General features: G+C 43.1%; 1 protein-coding gene across 1 annotated transcript in view; it reads left to right on the forward strand.

Annotated features, from left to right (window-relative positions):
• LOC126462807 (RUS family member 1) overlaps positions 1–21,279 on the forward strand; it is a 134,699-nt gene extending 113,420 nt beyond the window's left edge. Inside the window, exons 8-9 of the mRNA XM_050096100.1 lie at positions 20,764–20,926; positions 21,003–21,279. Of these exons, the coding sequence (XP_049952057.1) occupies positions 20,764–20,926; positions 21,003–21,109 (270 nt within the window). The 3' untranslated portion in view covers positions 21,110–21,279. The remainder of the gene's footprint in view (positions 1–20,763; positions 20,927–21,002) is intronic.
• Positions 21,280–21,652: the final 373 nt, after the last annotated feature.

Genomic DNA, 21,652 nt, shown 5'->3' on the forward strand with positions numbered 1-21,652 from the left:
CTTTGTATGGAAACATCACTGGTTATTGTATTATTTCAAAACACATTCATGTTATAATTAAATTTTCCTTGAGACATATTAGTCTCAACTTTGTCTACGATAAAGATAGAAGCTGGAGAAATGAAGTAAAGTTTCTGCCACAGCCCGGAATTGAATCTGGGTCTCCTTGCTTACTAGGTAGATGTGGTAGCCAGTACACCACTGTAGCAGTATAGCTAACACAGCTACATGGATTAACCTAGTCCAATGCCCTCCTTACACAAACTTCAGTTCACATCTTCATTGTGTTTTTCAATACTGGAGAGCCTTGGAAATAGTGAAGATTTAAGAAGAGGAAAATAATCTGGGGACGTACATTGAAGTTTGTGTTAAGGAAGGCATTGGACTAGGCTAGTCCTTGCAGCTGTGTTAACCATACTGCTACAGTGATATAACGGCTATCATACCTGCTTAGTAAGCAAGTAGAGCCAGTTCGAGTCCCAGCTGTGGCACAAATTTTAATTCACTACTTCAGCTTCCATCACATTTGTGTTGCACAACAGTCCCATTGTTGATGAAAGTATCATTAATGCAACCTCATCAGATGTAAGTGAGGAAGAGTCAGACGTATAAACAGAAGATCAGGACAGTGAAACCAAATGACCTTGTGGTTCGAAATATTTTTACAAAAGTATGACATCTTCAGTAAATATTTAAAACAGTCTGATGTTTATTGTGTTGCAAATTTTATTTCTATTAAATACTATTTCCTTTACTTGCAATAAGTGTACTTAATTGCTGCAGTTAGGATTTTTATTGACCATGTTAATGCGTAAGAGAATTTCAGTTTTGTTTATGAACAACATTTAAACCAATATAAACTTCGGTGCCTGACTACTGTTTTCATAGAAGCATGATGTACAGTTCGTAATGCCAGTACTGCAGAGATAGGTATGCCTTTGTTCCTCCTGCATAGCTCCTCTCCTTACGTAAGCCTACAGTATATGGTGGCCGGGCTTGCTTCCTTTGCTTCCTGCTGCCCCCTCTGACCTCTGTCATGTTCCTGTATACAAGCATTAGACAGTTGTAACTAAACATTCAGTGCAAATAGTTTGTTAATTTTTAATGCATTTAATGTGGTTATGTTACAACTGATTTCAGTAAGACTCATTTACAACTTATAACAATGAAAACAATCAATTTTTGACAATATAATGTAATTGGAGAGATAAAAAATCTACTCACCAAGTGGCAGCAGAACACGCACATAAAAGGTGGTTATAATTTAGTGAACTCTCGGAGCTGGTAACTCCTTCTTCGGGCAGAAGGGTTGAAGGGGAAGGAAGAGGGGTGAAGGAAAAGGACTGGAGAGGTCTAGGAAAAGTTGTAGATTTCGGAAAAGTCACACAGAACTGCAGGTCAGAGAAGACTTACCAGATAGGATGAGAAGGAAAGACTGATTCTTTTGGTCTTTCCTTCTCATCCCATTCGGTTATTCGTCCGTGAGCTGCAGTTCTGGGCAACTTTTCCAATCTGCAGAAGGAGGAGCCACTGGCTCCGAAAGACTGCACAATTATAACCCTCTATATGTGTGTGCTCTGACGCCGTGCGTGTGTGTGTGTGTGTGTGTGTGTGTGTGTGTGTGTGTGTGTGTGTGTGTGTGTGTGTGTGTTTGTGTTTGTGTGTGTGAGTGTGTGTGTGTGTGTGTGCCGGGTGATCAAAAAGTCAATATAAATTTGAAAACTTAATAAACCACGGAATAATGTAGATAGAGAGGTAAAAATTGACACACATGCTTGGAACGACATGGGGTTTTATTAGAACAAAAAAAAAAAAACAACAAAGTTCACAAAATGTCCGACAGATGGTGCTGGACAGCAGAACATCAGTGGCTGCACATGACAGTCGTGTAGAAAAGGAGCTGTAATGAGAGAGAGAATTAGATGCGCCAGCAGTCACAGCATGTTGACGTTACCAGAAAAGGCACTTTTAGTGAAGCTGTATTATCAGAATGGGGATTGTGCTATTTCAGCGTTACGATCCTATCACCATAGGAAGGGGATTCGAATGGGTAAAGGTCCATTGACAAATGCAGCTGTGGTGAGAATGATTTTGTAGTTCGAAGCCACGGGTTGTTTAGACGATACCCCGTAGTGGCCGACCAAGTACAAGGCATAATGCTGCTGAGACAGTTAAGGAAGAAATGGAGACTGTAGCGGGTTTGTCTATGCACCGGAAAGTCAGCGTTCGTGCAGTCGCACGTTGCACCGGCATTCCATACACTACTGTTTTGTTGGCACTGAGGTGTTCCTTGATAGACACATGGAAGATCTCTTGCGTGCGTCATTTGGTAATGATCGTGTGCTCAGCCGCCACTTTCATCATGCTTGGCCTCCCAGGTCCCCAGACCTCAGTCTGTGCTTTGGGGTTACCTGAAGTTGCAAGTGTATCGTGATTGACCGACATCTCTAGGGATGCTGAAAGACAACATCCAACGCCAATGCCTCACCATAACTCTGGACATGCTTTACAGTGCTGTTCACAACATTATTCCTTGACTACAGCTGTTGTTGAGTAATGATGGTGAACATATTGAGCATTTCCTATAAAGAACATCATCTTTGCTTTGTCTTACTTTGTGATGCTAACTATTGCTATTCTGATCAGATGAAACGCCATCTGTCGGACATTTTTTGAACTTTTGTATTTTTTTGGTTCTAATAAAACTCCATGTCATTTCAAGCATGTGTGTCAATTTGTTCCTCTCTATCTACATTATTCCGTGATTTATTCAGTTTTCAAATTTATACTGCGCTTGTAAATGCAGTCGCCAGTTTTTTTTAAGATAGTTATATATTTTATTTTTTTAATCAATACTTTGCAACCCTCTATACAGTGCATGCTGGAAGATACTTTGTACCAATGTTAATAATTTTTATGTTACATTTGTGCATTCAGTAAGAAAAAAAGTGTGTTTATTTGCATTGGGAAGTGCTCTGGTCTGTCTTTATCATATTATCACGATCTCCATGAGAGTTATATGATGGTGGCAGCTTATTAGTACACATTCTTTCTCAAATACTGGTCCTTTTCTAAATTTACCTGGCGGGGACTCTTGAGAACAACATTACTTTTGTTCCAGAGATTCCCATTTAATGCCCTTGAGCATTGCTGTTACACTTTTTCACATTCTGTAGTAACATGTTATAATCAAAGCAGTCTGTCTCTGAATTTGTTTGATATCTGCTCTCATGTCTGCTTCATAAGGACTAAAAGTGCTTGAGCAGTGTTCTAGAACCAGTCACTCTAGTATCTGATGCATAACACTTTCTCAGAACCCTACCAACAAATCCATGTTTTATATTCATCTTTTTTCTACTAATTTCATGTCTTCATCCCATTTCACATATTTCATATGGCTTTTTAGTATTATCTGTAAATATTTAAACAATTTGATGAGCTCTGTAAGTTATCACTAATTTTGAAACTTGCTTCTGTTAGGTACTTTCTTTTTTTACGGGTGTTTTGTTACACATTTAAAGAGGGCTTCCCTCCATTACACTAAATGGAAATTCTGTCCAAGTCTTTTTCATTTCTACAGCAATACCTTCCTGTAGACAACAGCATCATCTATGAACAATCCGACAGTGGTCTGATCAGTTGTTTATTAATTTATTTGATGCAAGGATCATCTCTCAATGATTGTGGAGTTGTCAAAGTAGTACAACAAAAATCAATACTCAAAATTAGCATACATATGACAGCATGTGCTACCAATATGTTCCAATACACCCTGCACAGCATAAAAACAGGATTTTTCCAGGGCTCATACCTCAGGTTCTACTTGTGATATAGGGTCAAGTGATTTGGGTAGTCCTAGGGCTACTGGAACTATCCTACAGCATAGCTGCCTACCTTGATAAGAGGCTGTCTCAGTAATCACATGGCAAATATGGAGGTGGGTCATCCCTCATATCCACCTCTTCACCGCCAGGAAATTTTAAAAATTAGTAGCCTGATTTAAGTCTTCAAACACTATAGTTCATACATTTTCCTAGACTAAATAATCAAGATAGGTTTAATTGATCTTATATTTATTTTTATTTTGATATTAAAATGAATGTAAAGTACCAGTCGCAATAAAGAAAACTTCTTCAGCCTCTCAAATCCACTCATACTTCGAATGAATGTGGTGAGGGCATCTACAATTGGTGATCCCACTGCCACATCCATGTTTACTACTGACTGCTGCCTCCTACAACCATTCATTTCTGCCTTGTAGAAAGCATCGTAAAATTGCTTTTTCCCAGCCACCCTTTTGTATGGCAGCAACTGGTGTAACTTACTGAAGACAAATTTTTCCAAAGTCGGATAACGAATCCTGTTGTAACTGTGACTCAGATCATCCCAAAGCCACCCCTCTGCCATATAGAGGGTGAAAATTTCATAAATTTTGCTGTCTGTGCTCTCCATTTGGTGAAGGAACTCTAAAGACAGAGCAAAAACAAATGCTAGCACTGCATACCAGCATTTAGTGGTAGCAAGCCAGGAATTATGTTCCTATTCTCATTGACTCCAGATCATTCCTTTTTTTCACCATTTTGCAGAAAAATATTTTTTAGGAACTTTTAGGGGAAACAGAAACCTTGGGAAAATTTTTAGGGAATAAAATTTCAATACTGGGGAAATTAAGAAAGTGTTTTATCTGCCCAGCAGTACTACTAATGTCATCTTTGATATTTTAGTTCAAACAACTCTTATTTAGTTTTCAAGATGTTCACTAGATGTCCTCATACTTCAGAAATGGAATTTTCAAGGTTGTTGTAGATTGGGATCTTAGGAATATATCATAAAAATTTCAGCCATTTACTGTGCATGATTGTTTTTGAATCCATGGCTCAGTTTTGCTAGCTGAAAACCATGTTTTTGGGATGTTTCTCAATGATGGATAAAAATTTTTGGGAACTAGAAGATGACACTTCTAGATAAATCCTAGCGAGTATACCATAAAAAATTGAGCAACTTACTGTGGTTAGTTATTTAGATATGCTTATGACAAATAATGGTGGAAACACTTTTAGCAGGTTTTCTCAGGAACTGCCCATGATCTAATTGGCGCCTTCATAAACCCCTTAAGGTGCATCATAGACAACATCTAATGCAAAAAGAATCAAATCATTTGCTCCCTTTATCTATGCTGGAAGAATGAGTAATATTCAAACTTTGATTCCATACTGTAGCATGGCTGCCAAATGTTACAGATTGTCAATAATTGCTATGGATTTATCTCCTTATTTGGAGTTATAAAAAATTTCAGAAATAGGCATTTTACTAATTGATGTTTAAAAAGAAATTATGAAAGGTGCTTTTTACATTTTTGCAACTTCAACATTTTGTTGATGTAGGACAAGCAACATTTTCATTTCATGAAGTATTTACGACAAATCTGACACGGTTGCAGTATATATATATATATATGAAAACATTCCACGTGGGAAAAATTTATCAAAAAACAAAGATGATGTGACTTACCGAACGAAAGCGCTGGCAGGTCGAAAGACACACAAACAAACACAAATATACACACAAAATTCAAGCTTTCGCAACAAACTGTTGCCTCATCAGGAAAGAGGGAAGGAGAGGGAAAGACGAAAGGATGTGGGTTTTAATGGAGAGGGTAAGGAGTCATTCCAATCCCGGGAGCGGAAAGACTTACCTTAGGGGGAAAAAAGGACGGGTATACACTCGCGCACACACACACATATCCATCCACACATATACAGACACAAGCAGACATACACAGAGGCAAAGAGTTTGGGCAGAGATGTCAGTCGAGGCGGAAGTGCAGAGGCAAAGATGTTGTTGAATGACAGGTGAGGTATGAGTGGCGGCAACTTGAAATTAGCGGAGATTGAGGCCTGGTGGATAACGGGAAGAGAGGATATATTGAAGAGCAAGTTCCCATCTCCGGAGTTCGGATAGGTTGGTGATAGTGGGAAGTATCCAGATAGCCCGGACGGTGTAACACTGTGCCAAGATGTGCTGGCCGTGACCAAGGCATGTTTAGCCACAGGGTGATCCTCATTACCAACAAACACTGTCTGCCTGTGTCCATTCATGCGAATGGACAGTTTGTTGCTGGTCATTCCCACATAGAATGCGCCACAGTGTAGGCAGGTCAGTTGGTAGATCACGTGGGTGCTTTCACACGTGGCTCTGCCTTTGATCGTGTACACCTTCCGGGTTACAGGACTTGAGTAGGTGGTGTTGGGAGGGTGCATGGGACAGGTTTTACACTGGGGGCGGTTACAAGGGTAGGAACCAGAGGGTAGGGAAGGTGGTTTGGGGATTTCAAGGGATGAACTAAGAGGTTACGAAGGTTAGGTGGACGGCAGAAAGACACTCTTGGTGGAGTGGGGAGGATTTCGTGAAGGATAGATCTCATTTCTGGGCAGGATTTGAGGAAGTCGTATCCCTGCTGGAGAGCCACATTCAGTGTCTGATCCAGTCCCGGAAAGTATTCTGTCACAAGTGGGGCACTTTTGTGGTTCTTCTGTGGGAGGTTCTGGGTTTGAGAGGATGAGGAAACGGCTCTGGTTATTTGCTTCTGTACCAGGTCGGGAGGGTAGTTGCGGGATGCGAAAGCTGTTGTCAGGTTGTTGGTGTAATGGTTCAGGGATTCCGGACTGGAGCAGATTCGTTTGCCACGAAGACCTAGGCTGTAGGGAAGGGACCGTTTGATGTGGAATGGGTGGCAGCTGTCATAATGGAGGTACTGTTGCTTGTTGGTGGGTTTGATGTGGACGGACATGTGAAGCTGGCCATTGGACAGGTGGAGGTCAACATCAAGGAAAGTGGCATGGGATTTGGAGTAGGACCAGGTGAATCTGATGGAACCAAAAGAGTTGAGGTTGGAGAGGAAATTCTGGAGTTCTTCTTCACTGTGAGTCCAGATCATGAAGATGTCATCAAAAAATCTATACCAAACTTTGGGTTGGCAGGCCTGGGTAACCAAGAAGGCTTCCTCTAAGCGACCCATGAATAGGTTGGCGTACGAAGGGGCCATTCTGGTACCCATGGCTGTTCCCTTTAATTGTTGGTATGTCTGGTCTTCAAAAGTGAAGAAGTTGTGGTAACCAGCTACAATGTGGCGGCCGGGATGATTGGGTTCGTGAATTTTAGGAAGAAGGTAGAAGGTAGGGGTGCGGGGTGTCGGTGGGGTCAGGAGGTTGACGGAGGCAGGTGAAAGGTTTTGTAGGGGGCCTACGAACGTATCTCTGCCTATGTAGATCAACACCAACCCATTACATGCAGTCTCCCATCCTTCATCAAAGACACCAACCACTTTCTCGAACGCCTGGAATCCTTACCCAATCCGTTACCCCCGGAAACCATCCTTGTAACAATTGATGCCACTTCCTTATACACAAATGTCCCGCATATCCAGGGCCTCGCTGCGATGGAGCACTTCCTTTCATGCCCATCACCTTCCACCCTACCTAAAACCTCTTTCCTCATTACCTTAGCCAGCTTCATCCTGACCCACAAATTCTTCACTTTTGAAGACCAGACATACCAACAATTAAAGGGAACAGCCATGGGTACCAGGATGGCCCCTTCGTACGCCAACCTATTCATGGGTCGCTTAGAGGAAGCCTTCTTGGTTACCCAGGCGTGCCAACCCAAAATTTGGTACAGATTTTTTGATGACATCTTCATGATCTGGACTCACAGTGAAGAAGAACTCCAGAATTTCCTCTCCAACCTCAACTCCTTTGGTTCCATTAGATTCACCTGGTCCTACTCCAAATCCCATGCCACTTTCCTTGATGTTGACATCCACCTGTCCAATGGCCAGCTTCACATGTCCGTCCACATCAAACCCACCAACAAGCAACAGTACCTCCATTATGACAGCTGCCACCCATTCCACATCAAACGGTCCCTTCCCTACAGCCTAGGTCTTCGTGGCAAACGAATCTGCTCCAGTCCGGAATCCCTGAACCATTACACCAACAACCTGACAACAGCTTTCACATCCCGCAACTACCCTCCTGACCTGGTACAAAAGCAAATAACCAGAGCCATTTCCTCATCCTCTCAAACCCAGAACCTCCCACAGAAGAACCACAAAAGTGCCCCACTTGTGACAGAATACTTTCCGGGTCTGGATCAGACACTGAATGTGGCTCTCCAGCAGGGATACGACTTCCTCAAATCCTGCCCAGAAATGAGATCTATCCTTCACGAAATCCTCCCCACTCCACCAAGAGTGTCTTTCTGCCGTCCACCTAACCTTCGTAACCTCTTAGTTCATCCCTATGAAATCCTCAAACCACTTTCCCTACCCTCTGGCTCCTACCCTTGTAACTGCCCCCAGTGTAAAACCTGTCCCATGCACCCTCCCACCAGCACCTACTCCAGTCCTGTAACCTGGAAGGTGTATACGATCAAAGGCAGAGCCACGTGTGAAATCACCCACGTGATCTACCAACTGACCTGCCTACACTGTGATGCATTCTATGTGGGAATGACCAGCAACAAACTGTCCATCCGCATGAATGGACACAGGCAGACAGTGTTTGTTGGTAATGAGGATCACCCTGTGGCTAAACATGCCTTGGTGCACGGCCAGCACATCTTGGCACATTGTTACACCATCTGGACTATCTGGATACTTCCCACTAACACCAACCTATCCGAACTCTGGAGATGGGAACTTGCTCTTCAATATATCCTCTCTTCCCGTTATCCACCAGGCCTCAGTCTCCGCTAACTTCAAGTTGCCGCCACTCATCCCTCACCTGTCATTCAACATCATCTTTGTCTCTGCACTTCCGCCTCGACTGACATCTCTGCCTAAACTCTTTGCCTCTGTATATGTCTGCTTGTGTCTGTATATGTGTGGATGGATATATGTGTGTGTGTGCGAGTGTGTATACCCGTCCTTTTTCCCCCTAAGGTAAGTCTTTCCGCTCCCGGGATTTGAATGACTCCTTACCTTCTCCCTTAAAACCCAAATCCTTTGTCTTTCGCTCTCCTCCCCTCTTTCCTGACGAGGCAACAGTTTGTTGCGAAAGCTTGAATTTGGTGTGTATGTTTGTGTTTGTTTGTTTGTCTATCGACGTGCCAGCGCTTTCGTTTGGTAAATTTTTTCCCATGTCGAATGTTTCCTTCTATTATATTCATATCATTAATTGGAACCCAACAATTACGTTTGTTATTGTCACTGTTGCATTTCGAAATCTTTTCTGTCGTCTTATTTTCTCTTTTTGTTTTTGCCAGTAGTTTCACTTTGTATTCACCCTCTCCTTTTTACTGTTATCTACTATACAATTTTATCCCGCCTATATATGCTCAACAATACGTCACCCACTTCCAAACCATAACCAAAAAAATTTTTTTTCCACTTTCAACACTACCGCTGCTATAAAATCCACCGTTTCTAGTCCACAAACAGTTCCTTTCACCTATTAAACAACCATTTCGTCTGGTTCTGATAACTTTCACTTTATCTCCATTCCCGTTTTTCGCACACCACTGATAATTTTTAGCCGCTTCCCACGGGTTTTAACGTCATTATTTCTTCGCCAGACAATTGTTAGCATCATTTTCATATTTTGCCACCACAAAACCACTCCTTTTAATACATTTGCATGGAGTTTTTTCGAGATTTTCCCGAATTTCTCCATCCTTTAATGTGTTTTGGCGGCAACACAACCACCTAACCTTTGTGCACATCGTTGTCTACCAACCCAACTTCACCACAGGATCAACATAGCCCAGCTTTAACCAACACTTTTTCGCCTTTTTTCACAACAGATCTCCAGTTACTTTCTCCAGTTATTTTCATTTTCATTTCAACCTCATGTTACACTTTCCACCTTCTAATACCACGTCACCTTCACAACACCCCCACAATGACTCCATTAAGTTTTATTTACATTCCCTCCGCAAACATGCCTTCACCTTAGCCAGATTACGCTCTCATATTTTATTTTCTCAGGCTTGTCTGACATTTGGCATTACCCCCAGAGGCCTCATACTTAAAGTTCCCATCTCTGGCTGCAACCCTTCTTTCCATCAGTCCCTATACCAGTTCCAAACTGAACAATCCATTGCCCTCACCCACCTAATCCTTCACCTACACATCAACTCAGCCAATGAACACACCCGTCAACTCCTATCCTTAATAAAAGTCCTCAATCTTTCCTCTCCCACATCCATACCGGCTATTCAGAGTATCCTCCTACAGGCCAACCGCAAATTAGAACAGCATGCCACCCTTCACCTCAAAAAGCTATCCAATCTCCTGGTTTCCCACCTCCGGAAAGGCAACTCACTCACCCTTCACAACCTTTCCAGCAAACCTCAACCTCCTCTCATTGCACAAAAACCCAGTCTCTCCCATCTACTCAATCTCCCACTTCCAGCTCCACTCCCTCCAAAACCTCAAAATTCCAATCAGCACAGTCTGGTACCACAACACCCTAATTCAGTAGTTAACCTTTCCTCCAAACCTCCCTCCCAATCCGAAACCTCTGTCCTATCCAAAGGCCTCACCTTCAGCCCCACTCCCAGATTCAACAAAACAGCCCTCGTCAAAGATTTACTGTCCTACACTCGTACTCTCTGCTGGAAGTATCACTTTGCCATGAAGAAAAATGATCTTAATCCTACCCCTAATGATCCAACTCCCCAAGACACTATCCAAATTGAACCCTGCCTGGAACAGTTCCGTCCTCTGTCACAGCGGGACCTACATCTACATCTACATCAACATCCATACTCCGCAAGCCACCTGACGGTGTGTGGCGGAGGGTACCTTGAGTACCTCTATCGGTTCTCCCTTCTATTCCAGTCTCGTATTGTTCGTGGAAAGAAGGATTGTCGGTATGCCTCTGTGTGGGCTCTAATCTCTCTGATTTTATCCTCATGGTCTCTTCGCGAGATATACGTAGGAGGGAGCACTATACTGCTTGACTCTTCGGTGAAGGTATGTTATCAAAACTTTGACAAAAGCCCGTACCGAGCTACTGAGCGTCTCTCCTGCAGAGTCTTCCACTGGAGTTTATCTATCATCTCCGTAACGCTTTCGCAATTACTAAATGATCCTGTAACGAAGCACGCTGCTCTCCGTTGGATCTTCTCTATATCTTCTATCAACCCTATCTGGTACGGATCCCACACTGCTGAGCAGTATTCAAGCAGTGGACGAACAAGCGTACTGTAACCTACTTCCTTTGTTTTCGGATTGCATTTCCTTAGGATTCTTCCAATGAATCTCAGTCTGGCATCTGCTTTACCGACGATCAACATTATATGATCATTCCATTTTAAATCACTCCTAATGCGTACTCCCAGATAATTTATGGTATTAACTGCTTCCAGTTGCTGACCTGCTATTTTGTAGCTAAACGATAAAGGATCTATCTTTCTGTGTATTCGCAGCACATTACACTTGTCTACATTGAGATTCAGTTGCCATTCCCTGCACCATGCGTCAATTCGCTGCAGATCCTCCTGCATTTCAGTACAATTTTCCATTGTTACAACCTCTCGATACACCACAGTATCATCTGCAAAAAGCCTCAGTTAACTTCCGATACCATCCACAAGGTCATTTATGTATATTGTGAATAGCAACGGTCCTATGACACTCCCCTGCGGCACACCTGAAATCACTCTTACTTCGGAAGACTTCTCTCCATTGAGAATGACATGCTGCATCCTGTTATCTAGGAACTCCTCAATCCAATCACACAGTTGGTCTGATAGTCCATATGCTCTTACTTTGTTCATTAAACGACTGTGGGGAACTGTATCGAACGCCTTGCGGAAGTCAAGAAACACAGCATCTACCTGTGAACCCGTGTCTATGGCCCTCTGAGTCTCGTGGACTAATAGCGCGAGCTGGGTTTCACATGACCGTCTTTTTCTAAACCCATGCTGATTCCTACAGAGTAGATTTCTAGTCTCCAGAAAAGTCATTATACTCGAACACAATACGTGTTCCAAAATTCTACAACTGATCGACGTTAGAGATATAGGTCTATAGTTCTGCACATCTGCTCGACGTCCCTTCTTGAAAACGGGGATGACCTGTGCCCTTTTCCAATCCTTTGGAACGCTACGCTCTTCTAGAGACCTACGGTACACCGCTGCAAGAAGGGGGGCAAGTTCCTTCGCGTACTCTGTGTAAAATTGAACTGGTATCCCATCAGGTCCAGAGGCCTTTCCTCTTTTGAGCGATTTTAATTGTTTCTCTATCCCTCTGTCGTCTATTTCGATATCTACCATTTTGTCATCTGTGCGACAATCTAGAGAAGGAACTACAGTGCAATCTTCCTCTGTGAAACAACTTTGGAAAAAGACATTTAGTATTTCGGCGTCTCGTCTGTCATCCTCTGTTTCAGTACCATTTTGGTCACAGAGTGTCTGGACATTTTGTTTTGATCCACCTACCGCTTTGACATAAGACCAAAATTTTTTTAGGATTTTCTGCCAAGTCAGTACATAGAACTTTACTTTCGAATTCATTGAACGCCTCTCGCATAGCCCTCCTCACACTACATTTCGCTTCGCGTAATTTTTGTTTGTCTGCAAGGCTTTGGCTATGTTTATGTTTGCTGTGAAGTTCCCTTTGCTTCCGCAGCAGTTTTCTAACTCGGTTGTTGTACCACGGTGGCTCTTTTCCATCTCTTACGATCTTGCTTGGCACATACTCATCTAACGCATTATGTACGACGGTTTTGAACTTTGTCCACTGATCCTCAACACTATCTGTACTTGAGACAAAACTTTTGTGTTGAGCCAACAGGTACTCTGAAATCTGCTTTTTGTCACTTTTTCTAAACAGAAAAATCTTCCTACCCTTTTTAATATTCCTATTTACGGCTGAAATCATCGATGCCATAACCGCTTTATGATCGCTGATTCCCTGTTCTGCGTTAACTTTTTCAAATAGTTCGGGTCTGTTTGTCACCAGAGGGTCTAATATGTTATCACCACGAGTCGGTTCTCTGTTTAACTGCTCAAGGTTGTTTTCAGATAAAGCACTTAAAAAAATTTCACTGGATTCTTTGTCCCTGCCACCCGTTATGAACGTCTGAGTCTCCCAGTCTATATCCGGCAAATTAAAATCTCCACCCAGAACTATAACATGGTGGGGAAATCTACTCGAAATATTTTCCAAATTATCCTTCAGGTGCTCAGCCACAACAGCTGCTGAGCCAGGGGGCCTATAGAGACATCCAATTACCATGTCTGAGTCTGCTTTAACCGTGACCTTCACCCAAATCATTTCACATTTCGGATCTCCGTCAATTTCCTTCGATACTATTGCACTTCTTATCGCTATAAACACGCCTCCCCCTTCACTGTCCAGCCTGTCTCTGCGGTATACATTCCAATCTGAGTTTAGGATTTCATTACTATTTACGTCTGGTTTCAGCCAACTTTCTGTCCCTAGTACTATATGAGCGTTGTGACCGTTTATTAATGAGAGCAGTTCTGGGACCTTTCTGTAGACGCTCCTGCAGTTTACTATTAGCACATTAATATTGTTATTCCCTGTTGCATTTTGCCTACTCCTACCTTGCTGCGTCTCAGGATGCGTCTTGTCGGGCCTAGGGAGGGGATTCTCGAACCTAAAAAACCCCCATGTGCACTCCATACATACTCCGCTACCCTTGTAGCCGCTTCTGGCGTGTAGTGCATACCTGACCTATTCAGGGGGACCCTACATTTCTCCACCCGATAGCGGAGGTCGAGAAATTTGCACTCCATATCTCCGCAGAATCGTCTGAGCCTCTGGTTTAAGCCTTCCCCTCGGCTCCAAACCAGAGGACCGCGATCGGCTCTGGGAACGATACTACAAATAGTTAGCTCTGATTTCACCCCGCGAGTGAGGCTTTCTGCCTTCACCAATTCCGCCAACCGCCTGTAAGAACTGAGGATGACCTCTGAACCCAGACGGCAGGAGTCATTGGTGCCGACATGAGCAACAATTTGCAGTCGGGTGCACCCAGTGCTCTCTATCGCCGCCGGTAGGGCCTCCTCCACATCTCGGATGAGACCCCCCCCGGCAAGCAGACAGAGTGAACACTGGCCTTCTTCCCCGACCTTCCCGCTATTTCCCTAAGGGGCTCCATCACCCGCCTAACGTTGGAGCTCCCAATAACTAATAAACCCCTCCCCCCGTGTGCCTGCTCGGACCTTGCTGAAGGAGCAGCCACATGTCCACTCACAGGCAGAGCGGGCAATGCCACATGGCCAGCCTCCACATTGACCCTCCGCCTTGTGCGCCGCGAACGCCGCTGAACCCGCCCCTCCCCTTGGGGAGAGGGTGGCCCAACCGCGCCCAGTACACGCGAAGATGTCTCGACAACAGGGACAGTGGGTGAAGCATGTAACACCTGGGGTGTTTCTTGCGAAGCACCAGACTCCCCACTGCCGCTACACTCTGAGGCAGCTGCCTGAAGACGGCTGACCGCGGCCATCAACACGCTCAGCTGTTCACGAACAGTGGCCTGCTCCTCCTGCGTGCGTACACAGCAGTCACACATCCTATCCATCCTAAGGAATCAATTTACTGAAGAGAGTTAATCAACCTTTAACTAGACTGCTAATTCACTAAAGGCGGCTGTTTATTCACTAAACTCAAACTTTCTCAAAATCACCCACTCCAAACCTTCCAGGAATTTCTGACTTCCAGCCTTGCCTCTCAATCCTTCTTAAAAAGCCTTAATCCTACTCCCAACATCACCACTGCTGAATCCCAGGCTATCTGTGATCTGAAGGCTGACCGGTCCATCGTCATTCTTCCGGCGGACAAGGGTTCCACGACCGTGGTACTTGATCGTCGGGAGTATGTGGCTGAGGGACTGCGTCAGCTTTCAGACAACACCACATACAAAGTTTGCCAAGGTAATCCCATTCCTGATGTCCAGGCGGAGCTTCAAGGAATCCTCAGAACCTTAGGCCCCCTACAAAACCTTTCACCTGACTCCATCAACCTCCTGACCCCACCGACACCCCGCACCCCTACCTTCTACCTTCTTCCTAAAATTCACAAACCCAATCATCCCGGCCGCCTCATTGTAGCTGGTTACCAAGCCCCCACAGAACGTTTCTCTGCCTACATAGATCAATACCGTCAACCCATTACATGCAGCCTCCCATCCTTCATCAAAGACACCAACCACTTTCTCGAACGCCTGGAATCCTTACCCAATCCGTTACCCCCGGAAACCATCCTTGTAACCATTGATGCCACTTCCTTATACACAAATATCCTGCATGTCCAGGGCCTCGCTGTGATGGAGCACTTCCTTTCACGCCAATCACCTTCCACCCTACCTAAAACCTCTTTCCTCATTACCTTAGCCAGCTTCATCCTGACCCACAACTTCTTCACTTTTGAAGACCAGACATACCAACAATTAAAGGGAACAGCCATGGGTACCAGGATGGCCCCATCGTATGCCAACCTATTCGTGGGTCGCTTAGAGGAAGCCTTCTTGGTTACCCAGGCGTGCCAACCCAAAGTTTGGTACAGATTTATTAATGACATCTTCATGATCTGGACTCACAGTGAAGAAGAACTCCAGAATTTCCTCTCCAACCTCAACTCCTTTGGTTCCATCAGATTCACCTGGTCCTACTCCAAATCCCATGCCACTTTCCTTGATGTTGACCTCCACCTGTCCAATGGCCAGCTTCACATGTCCGTCCACATCAAACCCACCAACAAGCAACAGTACCTCCATTATGACAGCTGCCACCCATTCCACATCAAACGGTCCCTTCCCTACAGCCTAGGTCTTCGTGGCAAACGAATCTGCTCCAGTCCGGAATCCCCGAACCATTACACCAACAACCTGACAACAGCTTTCGCATCCCGCAACTACCCTCCCGACCTGGTACAGAAGCAAATAACCAGAGCCACTTCCTCATCCTCTCAAACCCAGAACCTCCCACAGAAGAACCACAAAAGTGCCCCACTTGTGACAGAATACTTTCCGAGACTGGATCAGACTCTGAATGTGGCTCTCCAGCAGGGATACGACTTCCTCAAATCCTGCCCGGAAATGAGATCCATCCTTCATGAAATCCTCCCCACTCCACCAAGAGTGTCTTTCCACCGTCCACCTAACCTTCGTAACCTGTTAGTTCATCCCTATGAAATCCCCAAACCACCTTCCCTACCCTCTGTCTCCTACCCTTGTAACCGCCCCCGGTGTAAAACCTGTCCCATGCACCCTCCCAACACCACCTACTCCAGTCCTGTAACCCGGAAGGTGTACACGATCAAAGTCAGAGCCATGTGTGAAAGCACCCACGTGATCTACCAACTGACCTGCCTACACTGTGATGCATTCTATGTGGGAATGACCAGCAACAAACTGTCCATTTGCATGAATGGACACAGGCAGACAGTGTTTGTTGGTAATGAGGATCACCCTGTGGCTAAACATGCCTTGGTGCACGGCCAGCACATCTTGGCACAGTGTTACACCGTCCGGGCTATCTGGATACTTCCCACTAACACCAACCTATCCGAACTCCGGAGATGGGAACTTGCTCTTCAATATATCCTCTCTTCCCGTTATCCACCAGGCCTCAATCTCCGCTATTTTCAAGTTGCCGCCACTCATACCTCACCTGTCATTCAACAACATCTTTGCCTCTGCACTTCCGCCTCGACTGACATCTCTGCCCAAACTCTTTGCCTCTGTATATCTCTGCTTGTGTCTGTATATGTGTGGATGGATATGTGTGTGTGTGCGCGAGTGTATACCCGTCCTTTTTTCCCCCTAAGGTAAGTCTTTCCGCTCCCGGGATTGGAATGACTCCTTACCCTCTCCCTTAAAACCCACATCCTTTCGTCTTTCCCTCTCCTTCCCTCTTTCCTGATGAGGCAACAGTTTGTTGCGAAAGCTTGAATTTTGTGTGTATGTATGTGTCTGTTTGTGTTTCTATCGACCTGCCAGTGCTTTCGTATGGTAAGTCACATCATCTTTGTTTTTAAATATATTTTTCCCACGTGTAATGTTTCCCTATATATATATATATATATATATATATATATATATATATATATATATATATATATATGAGGTGACTTACCGAACAAAAGCGCTGGCAGGTCGATAGACACACAAACATACACACAAAATTCAAGCTTTCGCAACAAACTGTTGCCTCATCAGGAAAGAGGGAAGGAGAGGGAAAGACGAAAGGAAGTGGGTTTTAAGGGGGAAAAAAGGACGGGTATACACTCGCGCACACACACACATATCCATCCACACATATACAGACACAAGCAGACATATACAGAGGCAAAGAGTTTGGGCAGAGATGTCAGTCGAGGCGGAAGTGCAGAGGCAAAATTCAAGAGGGTAGATGTGTGGATGGATATGTGCGTTTGTGCGAGTGTATACCTGTCCTTTTTTCCCCCTAAGGTAAGTCTTTCCGCTCCCGGGATTGGAATGACTCCTTACCCTCTCCCTTAAAACCCACTTCCTTTCGTCTTCCCCTCTCCTTCCCTCTTTCCTGATGAGGCAACAGTTCGTTGCGAAAGCTTGAATTTTGTGTGTATGTTTGTGTTTGTTTGTGTGTCTATCGACCTGCCAGCGCTTTTGTTCGGTAAGTCACCTCATCTTTGTTTTTATATATAATTTTTCCCACGTGGAATGTTTCCTTCTATTATACCAAATGAAAGTGCTGGCAGGTCGACAGACACACAAACATACACACAAAATTCAAGCTTTCGCAACAAACTGTTGCCTCATCAGGAAAGAGGGAAGGAGAGGGAAAGACGAAAGGATGTGGGTTTTAAGGGAGAAGGTAAGGAGTCATTCCAATCCCGGGAGCGGAAAGACTTACCTTAGGGGGAAAAAAGGATGGGTATACACTCGCACACACACACATATCCATCCACACATATCGTGGATGGATATGTGTGTGTGTGCGAGTGTATACCCATCCTTTTTTCCCCCTAAGGTAAGTCTTTCCGCTCCCGGGATTGGAATGACTCCTTACCCTCTCCCTTAAAACCCACATCCTTTCGTCTTTCCCTCTCCTTCCCTCTTTCCTGATGAGGCAACAGTTTGTTGCGAAAGCTTGAATTTTGTGTGTATGTTTGTGTGTCTGTCGACCTGCCAGCACTTTCATTTGGTAAGTCACATCATATTTGTTTTTAGATATATATTTCCTACGTGGAATGTTTCCCTCTATTATAACTATATATATATATATATATAATTTTTTTTTTGGTGACTTGTTTTGAACCAACTGTTTCATTCACAGTCCTGACCAGCTGGGCCTACCATGCAAAAATAGATCTAAGTGAACAGTGTAAAGTACAAATATGGACTGTAGTTAACTATTTGATTAACACATACCTGCACTGATCTCAATGAAAATCACCTAAAATTGGCAATACCTGCATCACTCAGTGGAGGTTGATAAATGCCACATTATACTTTTGCTCACTATACAAGTCGGAATCAAGCTGAAGGCAAATATAGCCAACAGTAGTACCAGAAAATGTTTGCTGGCACTAGTGTCATGCCTCATATTCAAGCACATGTCAACGGCCAATGAGTGCATCGCATCTTAAATAAGAAATAGTTTTAATATATATACGGAATTTGTTCTTTCAGACATGTCTGAAAGAATAGCCATTATGAATTAAGACACAAAGGTATTACAGACATCAGCTGCGAGCCGGCATTAATTGGGGAAAGCTGAAAATTTGTGCCAGACTGGGATTCAAACCTGTGTCTTCTACTTACTAGGCAGACGCCATGACCACTGAGCCAACTGCATGGACTATCCTAGCACACCTCCTACCAGATCCAAATTCACAACTTATCCACGCACTACTAATGTAGTTCCCCTTACCCAGTTTCCTTATTACTTGTGGCATTTTGCCGATTCCCTTAATAATTCAAGCCTTGTGTGCATCTGCTCTGCAGAGGTCATTGTCTGTCTCACCGAAATTATATATACACTTTTATGACATCACCTCCCAAAAGCCATGTGTCAGGCAGTGAGATCTTGTCTTGGTACCACAATAGGGTTTATTGACAGACTCACAAACAAGACTGGAAACTTTGCTAGTTTTTTGATGAATTCTTTGTAGAATTAGACTTGTAGCGCAGTGCGTTCAATCAGCTCATGGTAGCCACACAATCAGATGTTGATAACATTTCAAAGTGGTGCAGAGATTGGAAAATTGCTTTAAATGTGCAAATATGTAATATTATATTCTTTCTCAAAATACAGAAATATAGTATACAGTGACAACAACACCAGTAACTGGAATCTGCTAACCCATACAAATACCTGGGTGTAACAGTTTATGGCAATATGAAACAATATGATCACATATGCATAGTCATAGGTAAAGCAGGTGACACCTCCGTTCGTTGATGAGCTAATGGGAAAATGCAGTCTGTCTATGAAGGCATTGCTTCTGTTACACATCCTAGAATATTGCTCATCTGTACAAGGATGCAGACAAAACAGGACTAATAGGGAGTGCTGAACATATACAAAGAAATGAAGCATGAATGGTCACATGTTAGTTTGTCCCATGGGAGAGTTGTTGTTGTTGTGGTCTTCAGTCCAGAGACTGGTTTGATGCAGCTCTCCATGCTACTCTATCCTGTGCAAGCCCCTTCATCTCCCAGTACCTACTGCATCCTTCTGAATCTGCTTAGTGTATTCATCTCTTGGTCTCCCTCTATGATTTTTACCCTCCACGCTGCCCTCCAATGCTAAATTTGTGATCCCTTGATGCCTCAACACATGTCCTACCAACCGATCCCTTCTTCTAGTCAAGTTGTGCCACAAACTTCTCTTCTCCCCAATCCTATTCAATACCTCCTCATTAGTTACGTGATCTACCCACCTTATCTTCAGCATTCTTCTGTAGCACCACATTTCGAAAGCTTCTATTCTCTTCTTGTCCATACTAGTTATCGTCCATGTTTCACTTCCACACATGGCTACACTCCATACAAATACTTTCAGAAACGACTTCCTGACACTTAAATCTATACTCGATGTTAACAAATTTCTCTTCTTCAGAAACAATTTCCTTGCCATTGCCAGTCTACATTTTATATCCTCTCTACTTCAATCATCATCAGTTATTTTACTCCCTAAATAGCAAAACTCCTTTACTACTTTAAGTGTCTCATTTCCTAATCTAATTCCCTCAGCATCACCCGATTTAATTTGACTACATTCCATTATCCTCGTTTTGCTTTTGTTGATGTTCATCTTATATCCTCCTTTCAAGACACTGTCCATTCCATTCAACTGCTCTTCCAAGTCCTTTGCTGTCTCTGACAGAATTACAATGTCATCGGCGAACCTCAAAGTTTTTACTTCTTCTCCATGGGAGAGTGTTGTAATGAAAATGCAGAGAAATCTGAACTTTAGACTTGTCTAGGTAGACGTTGTCTGTCTACCATGCTCTTCACATTTTTTTTTTTTTTTTTTTCTTTTTTTTTTTTTTTTTTTTTTTTTTTTTTTTTTTTTTTTTTTTTTTTTTTAAAAGAGTGTGTAGACGTTGATGTAGGTTGTTTGCTTGAGACATTGCACTATGTCACAACACCAGTGATATTTTCTGAATTATTTAATTCAGCTGTGTGTAAGATGTCATTAAATTATGAATAGGTATTTACAATGGTACTCATGTTCATTACTTCCATTTTAGTGAGATTTTGTACATCAGCATTAAGTTTTCTCTGTTTAACTTCTGTACAGCCTCCTCATGGAATGATTCCCAGAAAGAATAAAAGGCCACTTGGTTACCTCTTTACTTCACCTAATGCTGATTCACATCAGTTCACTACAGCAGCCATTGAGAAGCTTAATGAAGCCCATAGTGAAAAATTTTCCCAATTTTTAAAAGCACTTCATGCTTCAGGTAAGTGCATAATACAATTATCTCGCTACAGGTATAGAAAAATTTTCAGTTCCTAATTTCCATTATTTGTGCGCAGGCTGGACCACAACTAACCACCACTTGATTGTAGATGAATGGAGAGTGCAGTGGACAAATAGCAAGAATAATGAAACTATTTGGGATAAATCCTCTAAAGATGACTGAAATGAAAAATTAAATAAGCAAAGGACAAAGAAATAATGTGTTTGTTTCTTTTTTAATAATGTTACACTTAGTTTTTACCTTATTTTTGGAAGTTTTAAATCTTACTGCAGTTTTGCCTGTGAATTATGTAAAACTCTTTCTTCTTAGCACAAGATACTTTAATTCCAGAAGTTATCCATGCCTGATCATTATTTCTGTTCAATTTTGCTCTTATTTGTTTTACAGGAAAACAAGACACAAAGTGCTGTAGAAATACGTTCAAGAAAGAGACAAATTTTCCAGCTACCCTGTCTGTTTTATAAATTTCTCCCCAGTATCTTTCCAGTAATTTCTCTCTCAACACTATGACGGTCACTGTTTGTGATTCTGTGAAACACTTACTACCATTATTGGAGAATCCTCCAGTCTGTCATTTAAAAAAGCAAAACTCGTGTACTGTAGTAGTGTGAGGTTCATTCTCTGCATTGTGTCTTATGTCATTCTCATATAATTAAGTTTATTGGCCAAACTATTACCTACACCCTCTACTATTATCAGATATTC

This window comes from Schistocerca serialis, chromosome 1 (assembly GCF_023864345.2).
Source record: "Schistocerca serialis cubense isolate TAMUIC-IGC-003099 chromosome 1, iqSchSeri2.2, whole genome shotgun sequence".
In the NCBI taxonomy this organism is placed as follows: Eukaryota; Metazoa; Arthropoda; class Insecta; order Orthoptera; family Acrididae; genus Schistocerca; species Schistocerca serialis.